Consider the following 26,380-nt stretch of genomic DNA (forward strand, 5'->3'; position numbering starts at 1 on the left):
AGAACGACTCCTTTGCTGAGTATGTTTTGTAAATTCAAATTGATTGTTGTCAATCAGTGTGGACAGTTGAATTTCACAGAAGTTTGATTTACTTGGAGTTATATTGTGTTTAAGTGTTCCCAATTTATATATATATATATATATATATATATATATATATATATATATATATGTATATATATTTGCCATCCAGATGCACTTGAACTCCAAAAGAGAAATTTAAGTGAAATCAGAATAAAGGTAAATAAAGTTTTGAACCATTTGTAGTTTGATTTTTAGTAGGTAAAAATATTTTGTATTAGGTAATATCGCCCGTCTCTATGTGAAATGCTGAAATACACTTCATGGGTTAAAATAGTCATACCACTTTTTCAAATCTACAGTCTTTTATTTACTAAATGTGTAGCTACACTTCCAAGTCAATCAATAAGAAGTTATGATATTTAAGGTGGAATTGAAATTTCAGGGAAAATGTTAATTCATTAGCTAGGCTGAGCTAACGTAAAATGACTAAAAACAAGATACATATTGTTCAGATAGCTGGTTTACAGGCTTTAGAAACATTTAGTTAGAGTTGATGAAATTGTGGGTAATGTTAGCTTCTGTAAAACTGCAGCAGGTCTTGGAGCTGCTGCTCTGAATCTGCTGGTGTAGAGCTTCTGCTGCTCTCTGGCTCTGCAGATGAAGTTGGGTTTTGACCCGATGCTGAGATACGTCACCACGTCCGCTATTTTGATTTAGTAAAAAAATCAGTTAAGCCATTGACATAAATCTTAACCAAGTTTCATTTTTGTTTTTTTATATTTAAACGATTTTGATCTACATATACAAAAAAAGGTCTTCACTTCAGGAGTGCATAATCACTGTCAGCCTGATGCTAATGTGGAGGAAAATAATGAACTGTTATCAGGAATAGTAAAAAAAAATAAAAATCAGTATTGTGAAGCATTGATTTGGATTACTGTCTGATTAATTTGTGTGGAAACTTTTATAATTTAATGTAATTTTCTGTTTACGTCCTTTTAATTAAGAACGTCTAATTCTCACTGAAATATTGAAAAACAAATGAAAATTTACATTTTAAAATCTAATAATTGACCACTATTAAGAAAACAGTAAATAATAAGCAAATCATATCGTGTGACACTGGCAGCCAGGTTGCTTTCTATAACTTTGAATATAGAAAGTGAAGAATAGAGATGTACAGCAAGTCAGGAAATTACAGATAAAGATATTTATAAGATAAAATGAGACACCTTTATTGTAAACAAAAAAGGAGCCAACATAGTACAGTATTAATAGTATGGATTAGTGCATTTCAGTGTAAAGTGAGATACTAAAGTAGTAGTCCAACATGGTATTCAGTAGTGGACAGCAGCAGAGTTTATTCTACATATATTTTGCGGCTGCAGCCTGCTGACAGTCTACTGCAGAACAAGCTAAACTCCATATTATAATGTGTGTAGCGGGCAGAGGTGTGGGGAAGGTTTTAATGAATATTTTCTAATGCTGCTGCCCCAAATATTCCTCTAGGTTAGGTGTAGAGGGGAGGACTTTTATTTTGACAGCCATCGATTGGCAGAGCGTTACCTCATGCTGCTTGTAGTCTCGCGGGACCTGCACAAAGTAGCGTTTGGTCTCGTGGCGGCAGGTACAAGCTCCGGTCGGGAAAGCTTTGTTTTAAAATAACTCATTGGAAGATAGTTTTATCGTGCTTATTGACTGGAAGAGACTAAAGGAAACACATGGTGGATTTTTCAATGGGCACTGTGTGTGTGTGTGTGTGTGTGTGTGTGTGTGTGTGTGTGTGTGTGTGTGTGTGTGTGTGTGTGTGTGTGTGTGTGTGTGTTTTTTTTTGTGTGTGTGTGTGTGTGTGTGTGTGTGTGTGTGTGTGTGTGTGTGTGTGTGTGTGTGTGTGTGTGTGTGTGTGAGAGAGAGAGAGAGGAATCCATATTTTAAGCAGGTATGGCTTGCTGGTGTTAATGTTATATTGTCGTAATTTGAACTACAGTTGATTTAATTACTAGCTTTAGGTGGTGTACTGGGCATAAATATTAGTATCTATTAAAAGCTTAAGTTTACTCGTAATTTTCAGTTGATTAAAAGAAGATCTGTTTTATTTCAAAGTGAATGTGGGAGCACCAGGAGTCAGCTGGGGGTGTGTAGCTGCTGAGTGGTGGGTAAAGTTTGTTTTACTTAATTACTCCATGTGACATAGGTAGCTAATTGTGTGTTCATGCTTTTATATAGTGTTTGCCTTGATGCTGAAGGTGCTGTGAAGGAGATTGAGTTCTGGCCTTCACATTTACTACTAATTGGTATGTATTATCTGACTGGTTACTTATTTATGTAGTAAACAGTAGCTAACACAGTGAATAAGTGGAGTGGTACAGCCATTGATAGTAGCCACTGTTTTTCTTCCCTCTGTTTTTTTAGTGTATTGGCTCTGCATTAATTATTTTTTAGAGTTTAAACTAAAATGAAATTAAGTTTTTAGTGATAAATATAGACTATTGACCCAGGGTTGCCCCAGTCCATCATACCATATTTATCTGGTGCCTTCTTAAGAGCTTAAGAGCGCCAAATATTCTAAACACACCGACCAACTAACCCACTCATATTCTTTAGTAACTACTTTAACTACCTGCATGCAAATTTACAGTCATCTACATGAAACCAGTTGCCAGAAATCTCTTAACTGAAAACAGCCTGTTTTTTTTTTACATTGTTTACATGGGAACACGCCTCCCCAAAAAATAGCCTTATAAAATATTATTAGTATGTAAAATAACATTAGATTACATTATAGAAAATTCACTTACTATCACAGCATCCACAATACAGCACTGAACCGCAGATAAAATATCCATAAAGTCCTTTATTCTCCTGCTCACTTCTCCTCACAAACACGCGTTTAGTTTCAGCACAACCGCAACGTCATATTCTCAAGCTGCTAGCGACCACACAATGTAATGTTTTCACATAAAGTTGTACGTGAATACAAAGTTAAGGATGTCCTCTTCTAGATTCTGTGGTGTTTATTGTTCCACAAACCACTATTTTTCTTGAGTGATCGTCAGTTCCTGTGTGCCTTATTACATTTCAATTAAGCAGGTTGTTAAGTCATCAAATAAGGTACCAGGGGTCACATGTGTATGGATTTAGAATGGGACAAAATAATAGAAGCTTTTATGGTAATATAAAGGTGTCCCAATATTTTCTATATAGTGTAACTGATTTAGGTAGTTCTCTTCAGTCAATTGACCAGCTTTTATTTTAATACACTAAATTATTTCTTTTTTTTTCTTTTCAGAAATTAAAATATTATAGGATTTCTCCTGAAATCTATGAAAGAGGTGAAGCACAAGCCATCCTGAAGAATCTCCAGAACACGCAGAAATTGTTTGATACATTTAACAGACAGAGGAAACCAAGTCCCAACATGGAGAAACATCAGCACTCTGTCAAGAGTTTCACTAAACAGAGTGATCTCAAACTGCATCAGCGCATTCACACAGGAGAGAAACCGTATCACTGCTCAGACTGTGGGAAGAGTTTTACTGAAAAGAGTAATCTCAGAAGACACCAGCGCATGCACACAGGAGAGAAACCCTATCACTGCTCAGACTGTGGGAAGAGTTTTACTCAAAAGTTTGAGCTCAAAAATCACCAGCGCATTCACACAGGAGAGAAACTGTATCACTGCTCAGACTGTGGGAAGAGTTTTAATCAACAGAGTCATCTCAAAAATCACCAGCGCATTCACACAGGAGAGAAACCGTATCACTGCTCAGACTGTGGGAAGAATTTTACTGAACAGTGTACTCTCAAAAAACACCAACGCATTCACACAGGAGAGAAACCGTATCACTGCTCAGACTGTGGGAAGAGTTTTACTCAACAGAATCATCTCCAAAAACACAAGTGCATTCACACAGGAGAGAAAACTATCCAAAATTTGTTCCACGGCAATTAAAAGTGCAAATCCTAAATCTTTCAGACAGAACACCTTATCCTACACTAATGTATTACTCTATCACTTGGGACTCGTTTCACCAGAAACAAACATGAACTGAATTTAACAATCGATTTTACAGGTTCAGCAAAATTATTCTTATCCAGGGATGATGTTTATTGAATTTCCTGTTATGTTTTCTTGAATGTTCGATATTCCAGAACATTCTTCGTGAGACAGAGCTCAGTTTTTAGGGTAGTTACAGTAAGAGTTCAGTTCTGAAGAAGGGAATGTCATTCAAGTTTGAACTACGGCATTGCCAGAGCTTGCTCCAGACATTAGATTAGCATTAGATTAACATAGTCTTTAACATTTAGATGTCATAGTTGTTGGGAGTAGAGTAGGATTCTTGCAACTAAATGATTTTGTTGCTGGAACACCCACTACACCCACTTTACCTATTTTTGGTGGCCTAATGTAATTTAATAACTTCCCCCACCTGAACACACACATACCGCAAACCCCATCCAGGATGCACTGGAATTAGAATAAAAGCCTTTGTAAATGACATATTTTACTTTTTCATCTCTCCAGTCCTCTCAAGAGACCTAAATGCTAGTTGGGTAAACCTTGTAAATATTTTGACATTCCTCCAGCAAACAGTAATTCAGACAACCGTCAAACTTTGGACTTCTACGACCTTAAATAGTCACCATCTTTTTTTTTTTTTTTACGCATATTTTTTATTATTTTTGAAGATGGTACAACATTCATTCAACATGTTTTTTTTTTTGTTTTTTTTTTTTTTCATGTTCTTTTACATCTTTTAAATCTTTTAGTTCTAAACACCTCCCCTCCCTCCACCCACCCCCAAACATGGAGCCATCAGTTACAAGAAAACAGAAATACAATGATACTTAAATTAAATAAAATGAAATAATATTAAGCATGAAAAAACAGTAAGCACATCCCATCTGGAAAAGTGTAAAAGTAAACATGTAAATAATAAAATAAATTACAACAAATTATAAGGCACAATCTTATTTGGTGTGTGTTAAATTCTAGGAGTTGGTAGATCAGGTCTTGTTTCTAGAAAAATAATAAATGAGTCCCAAATACTATGAAAAATATGACTTTTTTTGTTTAATTGTATACGTAAGTCTTTCAGTCGCTAAGCAGGAAGAGAGTTCGTTAATCCACATGTTCAGAGAGGGACAATTAACACTTTTCCAGTGTCTGGCAATAAGACGTTTCGCATGTATCAAACAAAGGTTGAGCAGATTCCTCTCATGTGTTCTCAGAGCCAATGTTTCTGGTATCAGTCCGAGAATGCAGATTTCTGGACATACAGGGATTTTTTTGTGGATTATGGTAGAAACTGTGTCCGTTATTTTTTTCCAAAATTCTTGCACATGTTCACACTTCCACATACAGTGAAACAGGGTTCCCTTCTCTGTTCTGCATTTAACACAACTATCAGGGATATTATAATTAAATTTATTAAGTTTTTCAGGAGTTATATATGTTCTCATAAGCCAATTATATTGGATCAGTTTTAATCTACTATTAATAGATAGTGTTTGTGCTTGATAACAAGCTTTTTCCCATTCATCTTCAGTAACTTTACATTGAAGATCCTCTGCCCATGCCCTTCTTTTATCGTCTGAGGATTCTGAAGATGCCTCTACTAGTTTCTCGTATATTGTTGAAATCTTGCCTTTAGTATAAGGGTCTGATGTTGCTAGCTCTTCAACAGTGCTAAGGGGGGGACATGTATATGAATGCAACCTGGAGTGAATAAAACTCCGTATTTGCAAATATTTAAACATATGAGTAGGAGGGATCCCAAAATTTTCTTTAAGATATTCAAAGGACATTAGAGTATTATCTAGATCAGTGTTTCTCAACCAGGGTGCCGCGGCACCCTGGGGTGCCGTCTGGCTTCATCGGGGGTGCCGTCAAAATATTGCGCCTCACGTGCATATTTCCTTTCCAGAGTCAGCTCGTGTCGGGGTGTGTCCCAAATCACAGGCAGCACTAATCGCGCTAATTGTGACGCGCTATTTTATTTCATATTCCGCCAGCAACACCCCCCGTTCTCACCTGAAGTACTGCGCCAGCACCCCCCCCCCCTTCTCACCTGAAGTACTGCGCCAGCACCCCCCCCCCCCCCACCCCCCCCGTAAACTGGGGTGCCTTGACATCTCGCATATATTTAAAGGGTGACGTGATAGAAAAAAGGTTGAGAAACACTGATCTAGATAAAGATTTGAAATCTTTTGTAGACCCAATTGAGCCCAAAGTCTGAATCCCTGATCAGATTTGCCAGGTAAAAATAATGAATTACCCCAAATAGGTGTAAATGGTGATAGCCCATCCAGCCTTTTAAACATTTCCTGTGATTCGTGCCAGGCTATTATTGTGGTTTTAACAAATGGATTTGCTGTTTTCTGCTTCAGTCTTTTAAGAGAATCAGAATATAGATAAGAATCCAGAGCTAGTCCCTTAGTGTTTCTTTGTTCTATCTGGATCCATGGTAAATTGGAAGGATTAGAAAACCAAAAAAAAGCCGATCTAAGTTGAGCTGCTCAAAAATACCATAAAAGATTTGGTAGTTGAAGCCCCCCTCTTTCATAAGGAAGATATAGTAGTGTTAAGCGAAGTCTTGATCGTCTATTGTTCCATAAAAATTTTATGAACACTTTCCTCATATTAGAAAAAAATGTTGGTGAGGGTGTAAGGGGAATCGATTGAAATAAATATAAAAATTTGGGGAGAACATTCATTTTAATAACATTGATTCTGCCAATTATAGTAAGAGGGAGGGTCATCCATCTATCTAAATTGGCGTTTACCTGAGCAACAATGGGATCATAATTATATGGGATCATATTTTTAATTTGCGGTGTAATATTAATTCCTAAATATTTGAACCCATCTCTAGCTACTGTAAATGGATGTTGAAGTGTTGGGCTAATTCTTTCTTGTTCATTGAGAAAAAGTATTGACGATTTTGCCTGATTAACCTTGTATCCTGAAAATTTTCCGAATTGATTGATCAAATTAAGCAAGACCGGTATTGTGTTTTTTAGGTCTGAAAGATATAATAATATGTCGTCTGCAAATAAAGAGATCTGATGTTCTATTTCTGAAATATAAATTCCCTTTATCTCTGAGTGATCTCTAATTGCTATTGCCAAGGGTTCTAGGGTCAACACAAACAGTAGAGGGGAGAGAGGGCAGCCCTGACGAGTACCTCTTGACAGACCAAAGGGTTTTGAAGTAAAATTATTCGTAATCACTTCAGCTGATGGTTCACGATAAAGTATACTGATCCATTGACAAAATTTCGGACCGCATCCGAACCGCCGGAGTACGTCAAATAAATAAGGCCATTCGACTCTGTCAAATGCCTTTTCTGCATCTAGCGATAGAATGCAATGATCTTTGGCATCTTTCTTTTCATAAATGATATTTAATACTCGCCTAATATTATGAAATGCCTGTCTGTTCTTCACAAATCCATTTTGATCGTTATGAACAATAGATGGTAGGTAAGCTTCTAGTCTTAATGCTAGTATTTTTGCCAAAATTTTAGCATCTGTATTAATTAAGGACACCGGTCTATATGATTCACATTTCGTATGTGGTTTATCTGGCTTTGGTATAAGTGTAATAAGTGCTTTTCTTAGTGTTGGGGGAAGAATGCTGGATTCCATAGATTCCTCATACATGTTCATAAGGGGGTGTACTACTTTTCCTTTGAAAGCTTTATATATATCAATAGGGAGGCCATCAGGTCCAGCTGTTTTTCCACTTTTCATTGTAGCTATTGCTTTCAATAATTCTTCTAGAGAAATTGGGGAATCTAGATGTTGTTTAGCTTCTTCTGAAATCTGAGGGATGTGTAGGCCATCTAGAAATACTGTTTGCTCACTGCTAACCCCCATAGAGTCTGCTTTATATAATGAGTTGTAGAACTTGACAAAAGTTTTATTAATTTCCGATGGGTCAGATGTTAAATTCCCTGATGGTGTTAAAATATTATTAATGGCCTTGCTAGATTGTAGTTTTTTAATTTGCCATGCCAATAGTTTGCCAGATTTTTCTCCCTGTTCATAGAATGTTTGTTTTAAACGAATTAAATTGTTTTCTGCTTTTGCAAGTGATAGTTCATTATATTGTGCTCTTAGGAGAAGTAGCTCCTGCTGGCAGAACTCTGTGTTTGTTTTATTTTCATACATTTCTTCCTCTAGCTTCCTTATTCTGTCGATGAAAGCTTGTAATCTTAAATTAACCGTGTTAGTAATAGAGCTTGTATAGCTAATCATTTGTCCTCTTAGATAAGCTTTAAAAGCCTCCCATCTAACTGATGCTGTCGTTTCATTGGTATTTGTTTTAAAATATTCATCAATACTAGTGTCAATGAATTCCATGAATTTTCTGTCTTGTAACCATTTTGGATGTAACCTCCATCTGTAAGGACCTCTAATGGATTTGGATATGTTGTAAATTAATTTAACGGGGCCATGATCTGAAATAACAATAGATTCATAAAGAACATTATGTATCTGTGAGAATAGATTATTTGAAATCAAAAAATAATCTATACGTGAATATGAATTGGTTGATGAGGAAAAACATGAAAATTCTGTTTTATTTGGGTATTTTCTCCGCCATGGATCACACAAATCTAGATCTCGTATAAAATTATGCAATATTTTCCTACTTTGTGTGTGAGTATTATCTATGCCCTTTAGTCTGTCAAGATTTGTCGCAAGGGTCGTGTTAAAGTCCCCCCCAATCAGGAAATGGCCGGACATTTGGGATAGAAGTAAAAATAGCTCCTCAAAAAATTTAGGATTATCAGAGTTCGGTCCATACAAATTTACAAGATTTATGGTTGCATCAAGAAGTTTGCCTTGAAGTATTAAATATCTGCCTGCCCAAATAGTCACCATCTGTGATTGTCTCCCAAATGAGGTGGACCAACAGTGCCATCACCAGGACGAAGACCGACTGCCATTATAATACTATATAATTCAACTTTCTAAAATCCACAGAAACGCAATCCGCAAAGAGTTACTGCAATTTAAGAGTTTATGCTTGGTTATTCCTGCAAAGCATTGAGAAAATAAGACTCATTTAGTTAAAAGAAATGTTCAAAGCTTTGGATTCCATTCCCAGCCTTGTAAGCTGAAATTCTGTGGTGTAAACTGATCTCTCTCACACCCATCATGAATTCTGATCAACAGGCCAGGCGAAGAGAATTTCTCACAAAGAAGAACAAATAAGAATTTACATTAACTAAATAAAAAGTTATTTTACAGAATATTTACTAAATAATATGCCACTTCTGGTATATGGGTATAGATGCTGTCCTGATAAAATTTTCATACACAGTCAAGTCTGAATCAACAAGGTTTAACTAGCATTTGATAATTTTGCTTTATTTTGTTATTAGTGGTTTAACAATGTTTGTATTATCTTTTCAATTATTTAATTGGGTTGAGTGACTCTTTGTTTTCTTTTTGACAAGGTACCATCCTTTGTTTCTAATTTCAGGATTATCTTGAATGTTACCAACCTATTTGAAGGAAAAACATATAATTTACATTTATTGTGATTCAATTCTAAGATTGTTTTCCTTGAATTAATCCTCATGAATTGGTATGCTGAATATTGTATTTTGATCCACTGGTTGATTAAGTTTTCTTTTGGTTTGGTCTATTAATTAAAAAAATATGAAATCTCAGAAATTGCTCCGAACCCAATGAAAACACAGACACGTAGGTTGCTCCTTTCCCAAAGCCCACAGAGCCAATGGTAGCCTTAAGGTTAAAACAGATTCAGTCAGAGAGTGACAGACAGAGTAGTGGTGGAGAATGAAAGTGGAGAGTGTCCAGGATTACGGATGGATCAGTTCAGTTCAGCCTTGAGTGGTAGTTGAGGAGTTTGAAGTTTAGCTCCTTTAGTTTAGTTTAGCATTTTAGCTTCAGTTTAGCGTTAGCTTAGCATTCTTAGTGCAACTCATTTAACCTTCTTTAAGCATATTAATACTAGCTTTCTTAGTTAAGACAACTACATCAGTTTTACGATCTATGAAGCCACGCATTATGCATACAAAGTTTCAGCTGAATAGAGACCGTCAGACTCAACCCAGAAGCCACCAGTCCGGAAGCGACCAGCAAGCCAGCTGAGAGCGAAGGGATTTTCCCGTGGGTTCTGAAGGGACTCCGTGCTGACACCAGGAAGTCAAACCATCTTGCAGACAGACTCACGTGATTCTTTCTCAGGGTGAAGAAACAGACGACCACGCTACAGACGGACGGCACCAATGCAGGCCCACTTTAACGTCTCAGAGTAAGGCGGAGCTGGCAAATTGTTTTGGTTTGGTTGAATCCTTTATAAATCTCCCTGTAGTAAAGATAACTTCTTTTCAGTTGCTTGGTTGTGAATAAGAACTGGCTTCATAGACTTAAAATAACTTAGTTCATCCTTTAGAAATCCCCACTTAATAATTTTCATTAATCTGACAAGTCATTCCTTTCTATACCGATATTATAACATGTTTTTATTTTCATTCTCATTCACCTTCATACACTGTGATTTGATATCTAATGGCTACATTTTTGACATTTTAATGGGTTATTAACTCATATCTGTGTGATTTAATAAAATTCTTTTTATATTACAAAACCTGTAATTTCAGTGTGTTTTCTGGATAACTTGGTTATGAAAATGACTGTTCCTGGTAGAAGAAGACACATCCCTGAAATGTCTTGTGTTACTAATTAATTGATTATTAATCTAATTTAATTAATTTAACATCTTAATTAGCACCAGGTATTAAACTGCTGAGCTCACTACACTGAACAGATTTCAATTTAGTTTCGCATTATATACATGTAAGAATGCATGAAAACATTCTGCCAGATTTCTGAAGCTTTTTATAAAAGCACTTCATCAATATCTGCTTCTTGGCACCCTCCAGTATCACAATTTTTTTGATGTCCATACAGTCTTAGGACATACAGGTGCTGGTCAACGAATTAGAATAATTTGAAATAGTGCAATCATGAAATTCTTTGAATGCATTTTTTGTGCAGAAAGCAAATCAGGTGTTCACCGCACCTGTCCTACTCGTTAGACTAATCACAGAACTCGTTACCTGGAAAAAAAGTTTCTCAGCTGAGCTTTCCAAAAGGCCCATTTAGGCCATTTAACTGTGACACTGTTGTTTTATTGAATTAGAATAATGGAGAAACCGTTTCATTGAATTAGAATAAATGCTCGAATTTTTGTTTTCTGTGAAGAGTGTTCACTGTGCAGTATAAAGTCAGGGTTGAGTAGAATTTCTAAGTTGTAAAATCAATCATGGGTAAGCAGCGCGACCTCTCAACCGGAATAGTGGCTCAAATTCAAGCCCTTCGCCAACAAGGCTTGACCCAAACTAAAATTGCTGAGCAGCTCGGCATCAGCCAGTCTTCCGTCTGCAAAGCTCTCAAGAAAAACTGCAGCAAGCGCACCAACTGTTCCGGCGTCCGAAAAACTTCTGCTCGCGACAACAAGCAGCTGAGAAAGATCGCAGTCAGCAACCACTTCCGAGCTCACCGACTTGTGGAACAAGCAGACCGGCGCTGACGTCTCCAGATCAATCACTTACCGTCGTCTGCGCGAACTCGGCTTCAAATCTCGCGTTCCAGCAGTAAAACCGATGCTGAACAAGAAACAAATGGAGAAACGGCTGAAGTGGGCCAAAGAACACGGGGAGTGGACTGCTGAAGACTGGCAGAAAGTGGTCTTCAGTGACGAATCACGCTTCTGCATCTCCTTCGGTGACCAAGGTCCTCGTGTCTGGTGTCGTGGTGGCGAAACCTACAACCACGAGTGCGTGAAAAGATCCGTCAAGTTTCCCCAGAGCGTTATGGTCTGGGGATGCATGTCCGCTCGAGGTGTAGGGGAAACTCTGCTTCCTCAAGAAGACTGTCAATGCTGCCGTATATCAAGATGTTCTGGAAACGTTCCTGATTCCGACTGTTGAGGAACAGTTCGGCGAAGAAGACTTCATATTTCAACAGGATCTTGCACCGGCTCATGCGGCAAAGTCGACCAAAGATTGGTTCACTAAAAAACAGCTTGAAGTTTTGGCATGGCCGGCCAACTCGCCTGACCTCAATGTCATTGAAAACCTTTGGGCCATCGTCAAGCGGAAAATTCGCGACAGAAAGCCTACTACGCTGGACCAACTGAAGCAGAACATCGCCACTGCCTGGGAAGCTGTGAGTGCGGAAACTTGCGACAAGCTGGTCAAATCGATGCCGCGGAGACTTCAGGCAGTCATACAAGCCAAGGGGGCAGCCACAAAATACTGAGAAAGTGATGATTGTAATTATAATAAAAATTATTCTAATTCAATGAAACAGTTTCTCCATTATTCTAATTCAATAAAACAACAGTGTCACAGTTAAATGGCCTAAATGGGCCTTTTGGAAAGCTCAGCTGAGCAAATTTTTTTCCAGGTAACGAGTTCTGTGATTAGTCTAACGAGTAGGACAGGTGCGGTGAACACCTGATTTGCTTTCTGCACAAAAAATGCATTCAAAGAATTTCATGATTGCACTATTTCAAATTATTCTAATTCGTTGACCAGCACCTGTACTGTTTACAAGACAAACAAAGAGGATAGAAAGATGAGAGCACGTTCTGGCTCTCATTTTCTTTACAACCATATTTATACCACTTTCTAGGAGGGACAGACATTCTAGAAACATCCATACTGTTACAGTCATCTCTTATTTGTGCCTAGTCATAAAAACGTGACCAAAGTGTTGAGTTAATGTTCTAAATTTTAGGGTGTCATGTTCTCTTAGAAAGGAAGTAAAACTAAGATTAAAGGGTAAAGTCTGGAACAGATCATTAAACGTGTGATCACGCAGGACACAGCAAATAGGGCATGTTCTAAGTTCTAGCGCCTCTAATTTAATTTGATTGGTTGTTTCTCTGAATCAATCACTTTTCTTTCTGCCCTCAGAAAACTTTAGTGTAAGTAAAACTCCCATCTGCCCATTTCACAGCTTCTGCTCGGATAAAAGACTCAAAGACACCTCTGCTTCTTATTAGAAAGCCGTTACAAAACCTTTTATTTTATTTCATTACTTTTATTATATTTATTTCACATCTAAATCTAAATTTTTTGAAAAACCTTTATTTTGTTTTTGCTTCTATATTGGACATTGTCCGATCCAAACAGCATAAAAGTACTTGCACTATACTAAAATATTCTTATTTTTTACATTTCTTTTGGTCAATTTTGACCACACGTCAAATTAAAAGCCCTCAAAATAACCCACTCTCATTTTTTGGCAAGTCTGTGCCTGAAGAAGATTCAGTTTAGAACCATAACTTTGCAACAAAGGGGGGACAAACCTCTTAGCCAACAAATTTGGCCATTCAACATGGGGGTCCAAACAGGCATGAACCTCATCCCCATCATGGGAGGGGAAATACACCAACTCTTACTGCACCTGTAGGGAAGAAAAGCAAAAATACAATTAATTAAGAAAAAGTAAACACACTAAAATAAACCACATGAAAAAAGCACAGAATACAAGAATTTTAGCACACTGGTGAAACACTTATTTAATCTAATACGTGCAGACCACCACCAGGAAAATGTGGCACTGCAGTCTTAGGCTAGGCCAGTCATCCCCGTGGGGTCCAACTCCAGATGGAGATGCAGAGCTATAAAGGCAGCAGCGGACACATTTCCAGGGGCAGTTATCTGAATCCAATGATTAATTTTTCCAAAAGCCTCAAACTGGAGGAACAGGAAATACTGACAGGTCTTAATAATCCTCCTCCTTTCACCCAAAAATCTCTCTTAGGTTCCTAACACAATTAGAAAAATCATAAGAGCGGACAAATATGCAGTTAAAAAACTCACCCTGGAACAATAGTGAAACCCCTATTCTCAATCTAGAGGAGCAGCAGTCCCTACTACAATTACGCTGTGATAATCCATTATCATCAAACCCGCTGATAAAGGCAGCGCCACAGTAATTATGGATAGGGACACCTATATAGAGGAAGCAAAAAGACAATTAAATCAGGAGGAATATTATAAAGAACTCCCTGCACCTATTTTTCTAGAGACAGTTCCAGAGTTGTTACTGTGCACTGGCTGCTTTACTATCTGTGGCTTTCTCTGCATTGCTACTGTGCACTCTCACTGCTTAGCTATAAGTGGCTTTCTTTGCACTGCTAGTGTGCACTCTCTCTGCTTTACTATCTGTGGCTTTCTCTGCGTTGTTACTGTGCACTCTCTCTGCTTTACTATCTGTGGCTTTCTCTGCACTGCTAGTGTGCACTCTCGCTGCTTTACTATCTGTGGCTTTTTCTGCACTGCTAGTGTGCACTCTCTCTGCTTTACTATCTGTGGCTTTCTTTGCATTGCTAATGTGCACTCTCGCTGCTTTACTATCTGTGGCTTTCTCTGTGCTGCTACTGTGCACTCTCTCTGCTTTACTATCTGTGGCTTTCTTTGCATTGCTAGTGTGCACTCTCTCTGCTTTACTATCTGTGGCTTTTTCTGCACTGCTAGTGTGCACTCTCGCTGCTTTACTATCTGTGGCTTTTTCTGCACTGCTAGTGTGCACTCTCGCTGCTTTACTATCTGCGGCTTTCTCTGTGCTGCTACTGTGCACTCTCGCTGCTTTACTATCTGTGGCTTTCTCTGCGCTGCTACTGCGCAAGCTCTTCTTTACTTATTTGGCTCTTGCTGCTGCTACTGCGCACACTCTTCTTTACTGGCTCTCGCTGCTTCTGAGTGCTGTTGAGGTGTTTTATCCACACAGAGCGCTTACTAACTGAACCGGTTCTGCACGTTTAATCTCTCCGTACCCGGGGACACAGAGCCGCTCAGCGGGAGGGAGTAGCGGGATCTGCCCGAAGGCTAGCGGGCTCTGCTACTGAGTCCTTAGTGCCACTGTAAGACCTGGTCGCTGCGAGCATTAAGCTAACGGGTCAGAAAAAGCCAGAAACACAGCAGCGGCATGGCGTTTAAAACCTCCTTGCCCTGCAGTGGTAAAGCTTTAGTTCTGAACCGGTCCGTGAGCCCCGCACTTTGATGGTTCGCCATTTCCCACAAATCATAAAACGCGGGTTGTGCTGCTGTGAGCAAGTGGATTGACCTTAGTGGGCGGGGCTTATTTCCAGATGCCAATAACTGACTAGTCCCCACCTACCTGTTAAAACAGGGTCTCAACCAGTCCAAAAGCGTAGCTAAGAAAACAAAACTGAGCAAAAAAATACTGAAAGCACAAACACATTTCTTATAATCTAAAACACAAAACGGAATATTAAACTCTCCGTTTAATATTAAATATTCGGGTTACAGACATGATTTATTTTTTATATCAATAGTAGTCCTTTTGTTTTTAAATTTAAATTCTGTGGTTATGGATTATACTTTCGTTTCTCAAAACTTTTGTCCTAGTTTTGACACCATATTACTAAAGTTACTGCTTCATTACTCCACATGATGCTGCTATTATCAAGTGAATAGGGTAAACCTGCTGTGAAGAATATTAGTTGTTAAATTCTGTGAAACTGACACCAATAAATCCATTATTCCTGATATTTACTTGTTTAGAAGTATTTATCCTCTCCAGTAACACAGATGTTGGAGAATCACAATATCGTTTTTCACTCTACAATTTTAGTGTCCAATGCATGACTTGTTACCTGCAAAAAAGTAGCCCAAATAATACACACAGTCAATTTACAACATTATGACCACCTCCTTATTTCTACACTTACTATTTTTATAGATCTACTTTAGATCTTTGTAGTTCTATAATTACAGACTGAAATCCTGTATCTGTTTCTCTGCCTTCATTATTATCCTACTTTCACCTAGGACTTCTGTACTTTAATACAATACAGATTAGCTATTATAGCATCCACTCATATCAGCACAACACACACTAACACCTCATACACCACCACCATGCTAATCCCTGCAGTGCTGAAAATAACCACCCACCACGCAAATAATAATAGCTGCTCTGTAGTGGTCTATACTGTGGGGTTCTGTGTACTGACGAAGAGTGAAAGAGTAAGAATAATAATAAAGTATACAGAGAAACAGATACAGAACTACAGAGTGTCCTATATGATCAGCGGAGCTAAAAAGATGCTCAGTGAGTGTATGGTCATAGGTGTATGGTGTATGGAGCTGTTCATAATATTCTGACTTGACTGCGTATAAAATGGTTAAGGGTAAATTAAATACATTTTTCCACAAAACAAAATTGGTACCACATTAATATAAGACTACCTTTATAAAGGGTTATAAATGGTTTACAATTAGTTTATTAATGGTTACTAATTAGGTTGTAAATGCCTTAATCAGGCATATATAGAAAGGGCAACAATATAGATGGCTGTGGGTTCACTATTTGGCAAACAATAGGTCTTTTTGTTGCCCTTTCTACATATGTGTTATAACTGATTATTAATTATTTTTAAGGCATTTACAACCTAATTAGTAACCATTAATAAACTAATTGTAAACCATTTATAAACCCTTTATAAAGGTAGTCTTATTGTAAAGTGGTACCACAAAATTAGTCCCTGTATGTGTATAGTGTATTTTTCCAGCATTATTTAACACTATGTTTTTCATAGCTAATTTCAACCCGGATGCAAGCCACTAGAGATGGGCCTGTTCCTGTTGGTGAACTGATCTTAGAAGAAGAGGGAAAGCACCACGAGGTGGCGCTGTGGAGAGAGGCAGCGCTGGCAGAACTTGCCCTCTTGCAGCTTACAGAAATTACACATCTGAATATTGTGAGGTAAATTATTACTGCAGCTGTTTAAAGGAGGTGGTGTTAATGTTGTTATGGTTGTGTGTTGAGTTGTTTCAAGGGCAAAGCAAACTCACATTGCTTTACAAGATGTACACTGATTACTTTAGATTACATTAAAGTGTCATTTCTTCCGTGCTGTCCCAGGAAATATTGACAAATGAGAAATACTGTCATTTTTCGGTATTCAACTGTTTAATGGTGAAAACTGGAAAAAATATTTTTACTTGCAGAAACCAGAGAAAAAAAAACAGAAGAGGGATTGTGGTGGTTGGAGTCTCTGTGGGAAGCAACACCACTCTCCTTTTGACAGAAGATATGGAGAAGCTCATCGTTCCACACAATGTACTGATCAGCTAATTAAGCACCTTCCAATCATCGTAAACATTTCCTATGAGGGAGGCGTTATTTGTTCTATTGGCAGCCCAGCTTTTACAGAGGCATAAGGCCTTAAAAATGTCTTTTCACATACAAATCCAGTTCTAATCTGACCCAAAATCTGTTTGTTTTTCCATCCCCTGTTTTCTCCTTTTCAGTTTAGGGGAGAAGTTATATACATGGACTTGATTTGTAGTCAATAACGAGTATAAACTTTTGTTGAATAGCCCACCTCCGATCTCCCCCAACATTCCGAAATACAGTGCGATAGTTTATATACACAGATAGTTTATATACACAATACCTTCAGCTAGTCAAGCCACAATAAGTCAACTGACAAGAAATGCTTAAAAATGCATAAATATTATAGAGATATTTTCAGCAACAACTGGAAAGTTATGCATTTCCCCAACATTAATTTTCAGACCTTTTCTGGCTTAACTGCGACAAGGAACTGTGTGTATAAGAGTGCTTTAATAAACTAATCTGTAGGCACTGTGTGTATAAACAGTGTTTTTATTAAACTATCTGTAGGAACTGTGTGTATAAACAGTGTTTTTATTAAACTATCTGTAGGAACTGTGTGTATAAACAGTGTTTTAATAAACTATCTGTAGGAACTGTGTATACACAGTGTTTTAATAAACTATCTGTAGGAACTGTGTGTATAAACAGTGTTTTAATAAACTATCTGTAGGCACTGTGTGTATAAACAGTGTTTTTATTAAACTATCTGTAGGAACTGTGTGTATAAACAGTGTTTTAATAAACTATCTGTAGGCACTGTGTGTATAAACAGTGTTTTTATTAAACTATCTGTAGGCACTGTGTGTATAAACAGTGTTTTAATAAACTATCTGTAGGCACTGTGTGTATAAACAGTGTTTTTAATAAACTATCTGTGTACTTTTAAAGTTCTCACTGCCTTGCTTTAAATATCATCATCCTTGGAATTCTACCAGTGAAGTGTGGAGCTACTTTGAGTTTGTTGTTAATGGTGTAAAAATAGTGATTTTTTTTGTATGGGTTAATCTATGCCCCTATCACTAGCATTGTGGTCTGTTGGGAGCATTAGCATTAGCTAACAGCGCTGTATTTCAGAATGCTGGGGAGAACAGAGGTGGGCTATTCAACAAATGTTTGTATTTGTTATCATGATTCACTACACAAGTCCATTTCAGTTCACCCTTAACAACAAACTATTCTGCTATCTGAACGTTGTTCACTTGTGTTTTTGCCTTGGAAAAGTGTTTATTTATTAAGCCAATTGCACTACCTCACATCATACTACACACACAGATGTTCATATCTATGTACAACAATGAAATACTTATATAATTAAATTGTTAAAATAAAAACACATTTTTGTGCATTATATTTATTGTTTTATTCTGTTCTTTTTTTGTATATTAAAAAAAAGTTATTGCTGGAAATGAATCAATCTGCTGTCAACTTCAGGAAGCTTCGGTTGATTCATCACTTCAGAACAACCTCAATGTACAATGTACAAAAGTTATAAGTCACTCAGATTTAGGAGACTCGGTTAGTCTTATTTAGAAAATGTTGACCATACATTTATTATGATATAAAATTGTAAAATGTGAAGTTTTAAAAACTGTTAGGTTTAGTTATTCTTGTGATTCGACTCCTACTGATTCATTGAAAAGAATAAAGTGAAGCTTGTGCAACTGGAAAGTCATTCAGCTCTTTCTGAGGTAAGATGTGGTGGATATGGTGGTGATAAATTACGATATTATAAAGTCACTTTTCATATTGTATGGGAATAAGTAATGTTTTATGTGATGTATGATAATATGGAATATGTTTATTTGTATATCATGTATTTATGGTGATACGTTTTTTATTATTATACGTTTATTCGTTGATAATCTCAGAGGCTCACTTTGTGGCTGCTAGCTAGCTTTCTAGTTATAATTACCAAACATGAACGCTAGCCAACACCTAAACGCGGTTCTCTTTCAGGAAAAAATACCTTCAATGTCTTTAATTGATACTCGGATGTACAAATTAAGATCATTCAAGTTTTCAAAGAGGTAAAACCTGCTTTCAGTGTCTAGCCATAATAAGAGAAAGTGAGCAGCTAGCCATAGCTCACTTTATCTCAGTCCTAGGCTGTATTCGAAATGGCATACTACTATACTGCATACTGCACTAGTATGTACTGCATACTACACACCGCCCAGTATGTAGTATTCAGTAATGCAACCCTTTTGATTGTAGTACCCTACACGGTCCCGTGACACACCAGTCAGTGCTCTGAAGTGCTCAGAATTCCTCAGAGTGAGTTGTAAACAGAAAGAACATGAAAAATGTCCTACCTTTTCATTATCAAGACTAATGAGATCTGCATACTGTCCAGAACTGCAATTGCTGCTTTAATTTTAGAGTTTAATGTAAGTGCAGTTAACCCAATTCTAACAACCATTTAGCAGCAGCCCCCACAACCCAAGTAAGTTCCAGTTATATTTAAATATGTTTTCCTATTTATTTTAGTAGATTACTATTTTCATCTATGTAAGTACCAACAAGAAGAAAACATTTAAACAAACCCTCATTCATATTTACACAATCTCAACAATAAAAGAAATGAGACAAGTTGCATCACCGCAGAGATAATTATTAAAGCTTATAAACTGCAGTTTTAATCCATTTAAATGAGCTCTGGGTGTAACTCCAGCATCAGTAGCAGTAATGCTAGTAAATCTACTGAATACAAAACATTAGTTTTAGAAAATGGAAATATAGAGGTATGTTTTCTGTCCTATTTCAGTGAAATACTTTGTTCTACTTTGTAAAATTAAAGGAAAACCCCAGAGAAGTAGTTCTACAGTGTTTTAAATGAGAGTTTTAGCTGTTTAGCTCCATTCAGCTCCATGCATTGAGGACTCCCTCGCGGGCTCCCTCTAGCGGTGATGGGGTATAATGTGATATAGCGGGAGAGGGGGCGGGGCTCTACATAACCCGGATGACGCTGAGCTTCCGGGGTCTGTAGCTGGAGCGCCGGAGGAAGAGCGGGATCAGCTGAACCTCAGAAGGTATGGAGAAGTTTCTCTCTCTCTCTCTCTCTCTCTTTCTCTTTCTTCATCACGCTGTTCTACATTCACTCCTACACCAACACCACCTTCAGCACCTTCAGCATGTGCAGCATTTACACCACCAGCACTGGATCTTCTCCTAGCTCTGCTCAGCAGTCTGACTCTGACCCTCAGACACAGGAGGGGGGTTTGAGTAGGGGGTCGCGGAGCTGGGGATGGGGGGCTTTACAGATCATACACAGGATAACGGAGCCTCACACTCCTGCCCCCCCTCCCCCACATCACTAATACACACCTTAGATAAATCAGTTCTGTGGAAATTCCTTTTTAAGTTTGTGTGATCAGTCTCTACACATTTCTTAGTTACACTAGTTTAGTTTAGTTTAGTTAATTTACTTTACTTAATCCGTTTCCACCACAACAGTTGCTGGCAAGTCATGTGACTCTCCCGTCAAAATAAAAGTCCACTTGTAAAATATTAAATGTAAGAATGAAAGATTTAGTGATTATAGTGAGGAAAAGTTCAGGCAAGAAGAGGAATTTCACAAGTAACATTTATTAGCTTACTGATTTAACAGAAAACTTGCTATTTCACTGTAATAACAAACACAAATATTAGCAAATTACAACATCTTTAGCCCCGCTGTTTTTAAGAAATCCCAGTTAAACCATTACTGTGGAATACAGTCTCCAGCTGCTCTTTTGCTGATACTTTAATAATGATGATAATAATAACAAAAACATGAATTTGATAATAATAATAAGAAGAAGAATCACACTTTGAGCAACTTGACAAAAATACACAATTAAACATTTGTGTAAGAGGTTAAAAAGACTACAAAAATAATTGAAAAAGAACTACATAAAATAATATGAATTCTTACAAATTGTTATAATTGTGTTAACCTTTAGTAAACAAAAGAGACTCTTATGTTTTACACTCCTGTTGGAGGTTGGTTGATGTGTTGTAACAGTAAAAATGTCATTATTTTGCTGTGATTTTATTTTGAACTACAATTCCCTGCACCAACAAGACAACTGCATCGGATCAACATTTCCAAAAAACACATCTTGAACTCAGGAGCGCATATCACTGTTAGCCTGAAGCCAGTGTGGTGGAAAATAATGAACTGTTATCAGGAGTTGTTAAAAAAAAAAAAATCAGGTTTGTGAAGCATTGATTTGGATTAATGTATTTGGTTAATGTGTGGAAACTTTTATAAATTGGTTTAAAGGAAAAAGCTTTGGACATCATCTGTCATGATGAAGAACAAATCAAGCATCGGCAATGTGATTTGAACCAATGTGTGTCGTTTTTTCGGCACACGCCTCAAAGCTTCAGATTAAAGGGTAACATCACTCTCTTAGAATGACTTAGAATCTCTTTAGTTAATTGACCTGCTTTTATTTTAATATTCAATGGCATTTTTCTTTGTGTTTTCCAGAAATTAAAATATTTTCCTGAAATTCATCACCAACAACCAGGATATTTAACTAAGAGCAAAGTTAAACTGCTGAAAGAGGTAAAGCAGAAGCCTTCCTGAAGAATCTCCAGAACACGCAGAAATTGTTTGCTACATTTAAAAGACAAATGAAGCCAAGTCCCGACATGGAGAAACATCAGCACTCTGTCAAGAGTTTTACTAAACAGAGTGATCTCAAAAAACACCAGCGCATTCACACAGGAGAGAAACCACATCACTGCTCAGACTGTGGGAAGAGTTTTAATCAACAGAGTAATCTCAAACTGCACCAGCGCATTCACACAGGAGAGAAACCACATCACTGCTCAGACTGTGGGAAGAGCTTTAATCGACTGGAGACTGTCAAACGGCATCAGCGCATTCACACAGGAGAGAAACCTTATTACTGCTCAGACTGTGGGAGGAGTTTTAATCAACAGAGTACACTCAAAATACACCAGCGCATTCACACAGGAGAGAAACCTTATTACTGCTCAGACTGTGGGAAGAGCTTTAATCGACTGGAGACTGTCAAACGGCATCAGCGCATTCACACAGGAGAGAAACCGCATCAATGCTCGGACTGTGGGAAGAGTTTTACTGAACAGAGTGCTCTCAAAATACACCAGCGCATTCACACAGGAGAGAAACCGCATCACTGCTCGGACTGTGGGAAGAGTTTTACTGAACAGAGTGCTCTCAAAATACACCAGCGCATTCACACAGGAGAAAAACCGTATCACTGCTCAGACTGTGGGAAGAGTTTTACTACACAGAGTGATCTCAAAAAACACCAGCGCATTCACACAGGAGAGAAACCGTTTCACTGCTCAGACTGTGGGAGGAGTTTTAATCAACAGAGTAATCTCCAACGACACCAGCGCATTCACACAGGAGAGAAACCGTATTACTGCTCAGACTGTGGGTACAGTTTTACTCAACAGAGTCATCTCAAAAAACACCAGCGCATTCACACAGGAGAGAAACCTTATTACTGCTCAGACTGTGGGAGGAGTTTTAATCGACTGGAGACTGTCAAACGGCATCAGCGCATTCACACAGGAGAGAAACCGTATCACTGCTCGGACTGTGGGAAGAGTTTTACTGAACAGAGTGCTCTCAAAATACACCATCGCATTCACACAGGAGAGAAACCGTATTACTGCTCAGACTGTGGGAAGAGTTTTAATCATCACAGTCATCTCAAAAAACACCAGCGCATTCACACAGGAGAGAAACCGCATCACTGCTCAGACTGTGGGAAGAGTTTTACTACACAGAGTGATCTCAAAAAACACCAGCGCATTCACACAGGAGAGAAAAATGTCCCAAATTTGTCCCATGGCAATTAAAAGCGCAAATCATAAATTCCACCAGAAACAAATATGAACTGTATTTAACAATGGATTTTACAGGTTCAGCAAAACTATTCTTATCCAGGGATGATGTGTATAGAATTCCATGTTATGTTTGTATGTCTTGTAAGTTTGAATATTCCAGGACATTCTTTGTGAGACAGAGCTCAGTTTTTAGGTTAGTTACTGTTGCGCAGTAAGGTTACAGGCTCATTCACTCCCTCTGCTGGTGTTCTTGTTTGTCTATGGTTCAGTCCAATTAAAAATCTGTTACTATAGAGGGATATAGAGGGATATTTGGTTGTGTTGTATTACTCAAGTTTTATACTCTCTTATCTTTTCCTTATTGAATATTAAATGTTGCTTATGGTTTTTTTAATCTCCAAAGTTACTAAGAATATCCAAATAATGTAGTTTCTTAATTGTTTTTATCCAGTACAAACTATTATCTTTGTATTACTTCACCTCTATATTTACCCATGTGTGTTTTAATAAACGGCTTTTATATTGCAGATCTCCAGTCTCATTGTGTTTTCTCAACACATGTTTGACATGAAACCTATAGGCCTGAGATTGTCATATCCAGTTATATTAAGACTATGGTTTGTGTTTTTTTTCTCCTAAATCTCTTGTAATGTAACTATGCATAACCAGTCATATTAAGACTCTGCTTGAAGTGCAAACAGAGACAGAACATGTTTTAAGCACAGTACAGTCTTGTTGGTCACTCTGTTACCGTTTATTGTTTCCACTGGAGCCAAAATGCAGCCAGACAAACAACTTAATAGTAGCAGAAGCATCTTCTATGCCAGGAGTATTTAATTAGAATAAAGAATGATCCAGTTATACAAAATTCCTCGCCTGTCTCTCTGTCGCACTCGGCGTGACTTTAGTTTTCGTCCGTTCTCGTTTTTCCGCCCATTCTCGCCCAGGCTCACTATCTCCTTATAAAGGCGTTTTTTCACGGCCATGTCCCAATTCAACAGCCGGAGCAGCGGGACCGCGACCCTGACAACACGGGTTCGATCCCGCGTGAGGAGCGGTGTGTTTATTTATTTCTTTTTTCCACGTCTGCACAGATCTGATTGACTGAAGAGAGTGGTTGGTGATATTTCCTCACACGTGATTGGTCTGTGATTTACTGCGCCGCAAAGCGTGTATACAATTAAATCCTTTTCAATAGGTTTGGGTCCGGACCCGGACCACGGTCGGCCCGTGACCTCTGTTCTATGCAAATTCCCCGAATTTTCCTCTTCTGCTCACTGCTCAACCACCAAACTCGCTGCTACTGTGTTGCCAGTTGCCAGTGTTGTATCTTAAAAAGTCCACACTAAACTGTGAGAGGTTTAAGCTTGACGAGAAATATCGTCACGTCTTAATCTCGTGAGATCTCGTGCCACGATACAGGATTTGCTATTTTACTGACCAAATGTATAAACAAAGCATTTCCTGTTTTACTGTCTATTGTTATTGTTAGCTAGCCTAGCTAAATGTACAAATGTAGCATTTGCTGTTTTAATGACTATTATTATTGTTTGCTAGCTAGCTAAATGTTCAAATATGCAGTTTGCTGATTTACTGAACATTATTATTGGTAGCTAGCCTAGCTAAATGTATAAATGTAGCATTTGCCGTTTTACTGACTTTTATTATTGGTAGCTAGCCTAACTAAATGTCCAAACAACAGTGTTTGCTGTTTTACTGACCATTATTATTGGTAGTTAGCCTAGCTAAATGTACAAACAAAGCAGTTTAACAGTGTTTTACGGCCGGTATTTATTTATTTTTTATTTCTTGCATATTTTTTTTCTTAAATGTAATTTGTATTCTCTTTCAAGCATTCATTCGGTATCTCAGTATGGGATATGCCACTCTCGCATATTCCTCATGTAGCCCCGGCTAAAAAATCTTCCATTTTCTTTTTACAACACTAGCCAATGTGCCCAGTGCTTTTTAACCAGTATCTAAAGTTATCTAGCTAGCCAATGTGCCCAGTGCTTTTTAAACAAAGTATTGTTGTAAAAAAGAAAATGAAAGATGGGTTCACACCCACCCCTCATCCGGGGTACAACTCCCCTACGTGTTCGTTTGATAGAGTCGCAGACAGGTGGAGTGAAGTTGAAAGCAAACCAAGTATTTATTACTGAATTCAAGAGAACCAATACATACAAGACAGTTAACAGCCGTCCCAGTATAAGTTCTGACCCCCCTCTGATCTGACTCCATGTTTATACCCCAAATGACGTGAAACCTGCTGATGAGGCGTTGCTAAAATCATCTCATGTTAATATGCATAATTTCACGTGTTAGTAATCCGTTTCACGTGTCTGACCGGACCACTAGTGTTTGGCCTTGACTGTGGTCTTCCAGAACTGAACATTTAATAATAGAGTCTGTGTTAGTCACATGCCTGATAAAGCAATGTTTTAACTGGTTAATCTTCCCTATAAATGCATATAAAATACAATGTGAGTATTGGTTAATCTTCCGTATAAATGTATATAAAGTACAATGTGAGTATTGATTAGTCTTCTGTATAAATGTATATAAAATACAAGGTTTCACACAATGATTATGTAATTATAGATACTAAGTTAAGTAATCATAACTGAAAGATATTTGTCAATACACCCAAGGTATAATAAACAGTTACTCTTCAGTATCTAATATTATCTAGCTAGCCAATGTGACCAGTGCTTTTTTAACCAAGTATCTAATGTTATTTAGCTAGCCAATGTGACCACTGCTTTTTTAATCAAGTATCCAATATTATCTAGCTAGCCAATGTGCCCAGTGCTTTTTTAACCAAGTATCTAATTTTATTTAGCTAGCCAATGTTCCCAGTGCTTTTTAACCAAGCTAGCTAATGTTATCTAGCTGGCTAATGTTACCAACGTTTTTAACCTTCACCAAGCCAGGACATAATTTGTTCTTTTAATTTGAATACAAACTTGTCTGCACTTCTTCCTAAATGAGAGTGTGGACATTTCAGACATGAGTAGACGCTGCATTGTCCGACATCCATCCATATGCGTTTCTTTTCATATTTTATGTTAAAGATACAAACACATTTTTTATGATTGAGCTAACTAAAATGTTATTTCTGGAGCTGTGATGGTATGTAGATGCATGAAATAAGTCTCCACTGATACTGTATATTGTATAAAATAACATTTATTATACTAAAATAATTAACAAGAAGACGGGTTTGCTTGTGAGAGAGAACGTTAGCCAGTCTTGTCCTGTGCTCTCTGCCTCATCACCGACCAACTCAATCTGTAAAACCCAAGGATTTATGTCTTTC

At 37.6% G+C, this 26,380-nt stretch overlaps 9 protein-coding genes across 11 annotated transcripts in view; 6 read left to right on the forward strand and 3 right to left on the reverse strand.

The window, feature by feature from the left end:
- The window catches only part of LOC125801409 (zinc finger protein 239-like), a 285,147-nt gene that overhangs the window by 211,418 nt on the left and 47,349 nt on the right, over positions 1-26,380 (forward strand). The window lies entirely within an intron of this gene.
- LOC125801273 (zinc finger protein 239-like) overlaps positions 1-26,380 on the reverse strand; it is a 256,548-nt gene that overhangs the window by 75,363 nt on the left and 154,805 nt on the right. The window lies entirely within an intron of this gene.
- LOC125801434 (zinc finger protein 239-like) overlaps positions 1-26,380 on the reverse strand; it is a 223,537-nt gene that overhangs the window by 42,319 nt on the left and 154,838 nt on the right. The window lies entirely within an intron of this gene.
- Positions 1-26,380, forward strand: part of LOC125801215 (uncharacterized) — a 236,099-nt gene that overhangs the window by 13,968 nt on the left and 195,751 nt on the right. The window lies entirely within an intron of this gene.
- The window catches only part of LOC125801280 (zinc finger protein 239-like), a 316,465-nt gene that overhangs the window by 13,144 nt on the left and 276,941 nt on the right, over positions 1-26,380 (forward strand). The window lies entirely within an intron of this gene.
- Positions 1-26,380, reverse strand: part of LOC125801206 (zinc finger protein 585A-like) — a 308,944-nt gene that overhangs the window by 12,144 nt on the left and 270,420 nt on the right. The gene's annotated exons all lie outside the window — the stretch shown is intronic.
- Positions 1-26,380, forward strand: part of LOC111190034 (zinc finger protein 239-like) — a 250,622-nt gene that overhangs the window by 3,524 nt on the left and 220,718 nt on the right. The window lies entirely within an intron of this gene.
- Positions 15,010-23,588, forward strand: LOC125801634 (zinc finger protein 239-like). Its single transcript, XM_049478408.1, has 2 exons — positions 15,010-15,040; positions 22,127-23,588. Exons 1-2 carry the CDS (start codon positions 15,010-15,012, stop codon positions 23,071-23,073), a joined length of 978 nt encoding a protein of 325 aa, XP_049334365.1. The 3' UTR covers positions 23,074-23,588.
- The window catches only part of LOC125801461 (gastrula zinc finger protein XlCGF49.1-like), a 256,787-nt gene continuing 250,649 nt past the window's right edge, over positions 20,243-26,380 (forward strand). The window contains exon 1 of the mRNA XM_049478225.1: positions 20,243-20,258. The gene's annotated coding sequence lies outside the window, so the exon portion shown is untranslated. The remainder of the gene's footprint in view (positions 20,259-26,380) is intronic.

The sequence above is a fragment of the Astyanax mexicanus genome, chromosome 4 (genome assembly GCF_023375975.1).
Source record: "Astyanax mexicanus isolate ESR-SI-001 chromosome 4, AstMex3_surface, whole genome shotgun sequence".
Classification (NCBI taxonomy): Eukaryota; Metazoa; Chordata; class Actinopteri; order Characiformes; family Acestrorhamphidae; genus Astyanax; species Astyanax mexicanus.

Bases quoted from the DNA above. Each gene is read 5' to 3' on its own strand.
- LOC125801634 (XM_049478408.1), top strand. From the start codon at position 15,010: ATGGCGTTTAAAACCTCCTTGCCCTGCAGTG. The intron at 15,041-22,126 runs GTAAAGCTTTAG...AGAAACCTTATT, and splicing joins AACCTCCTTGCCCTGCAGTG to ACTGCTCAGACTGTGGGAGG.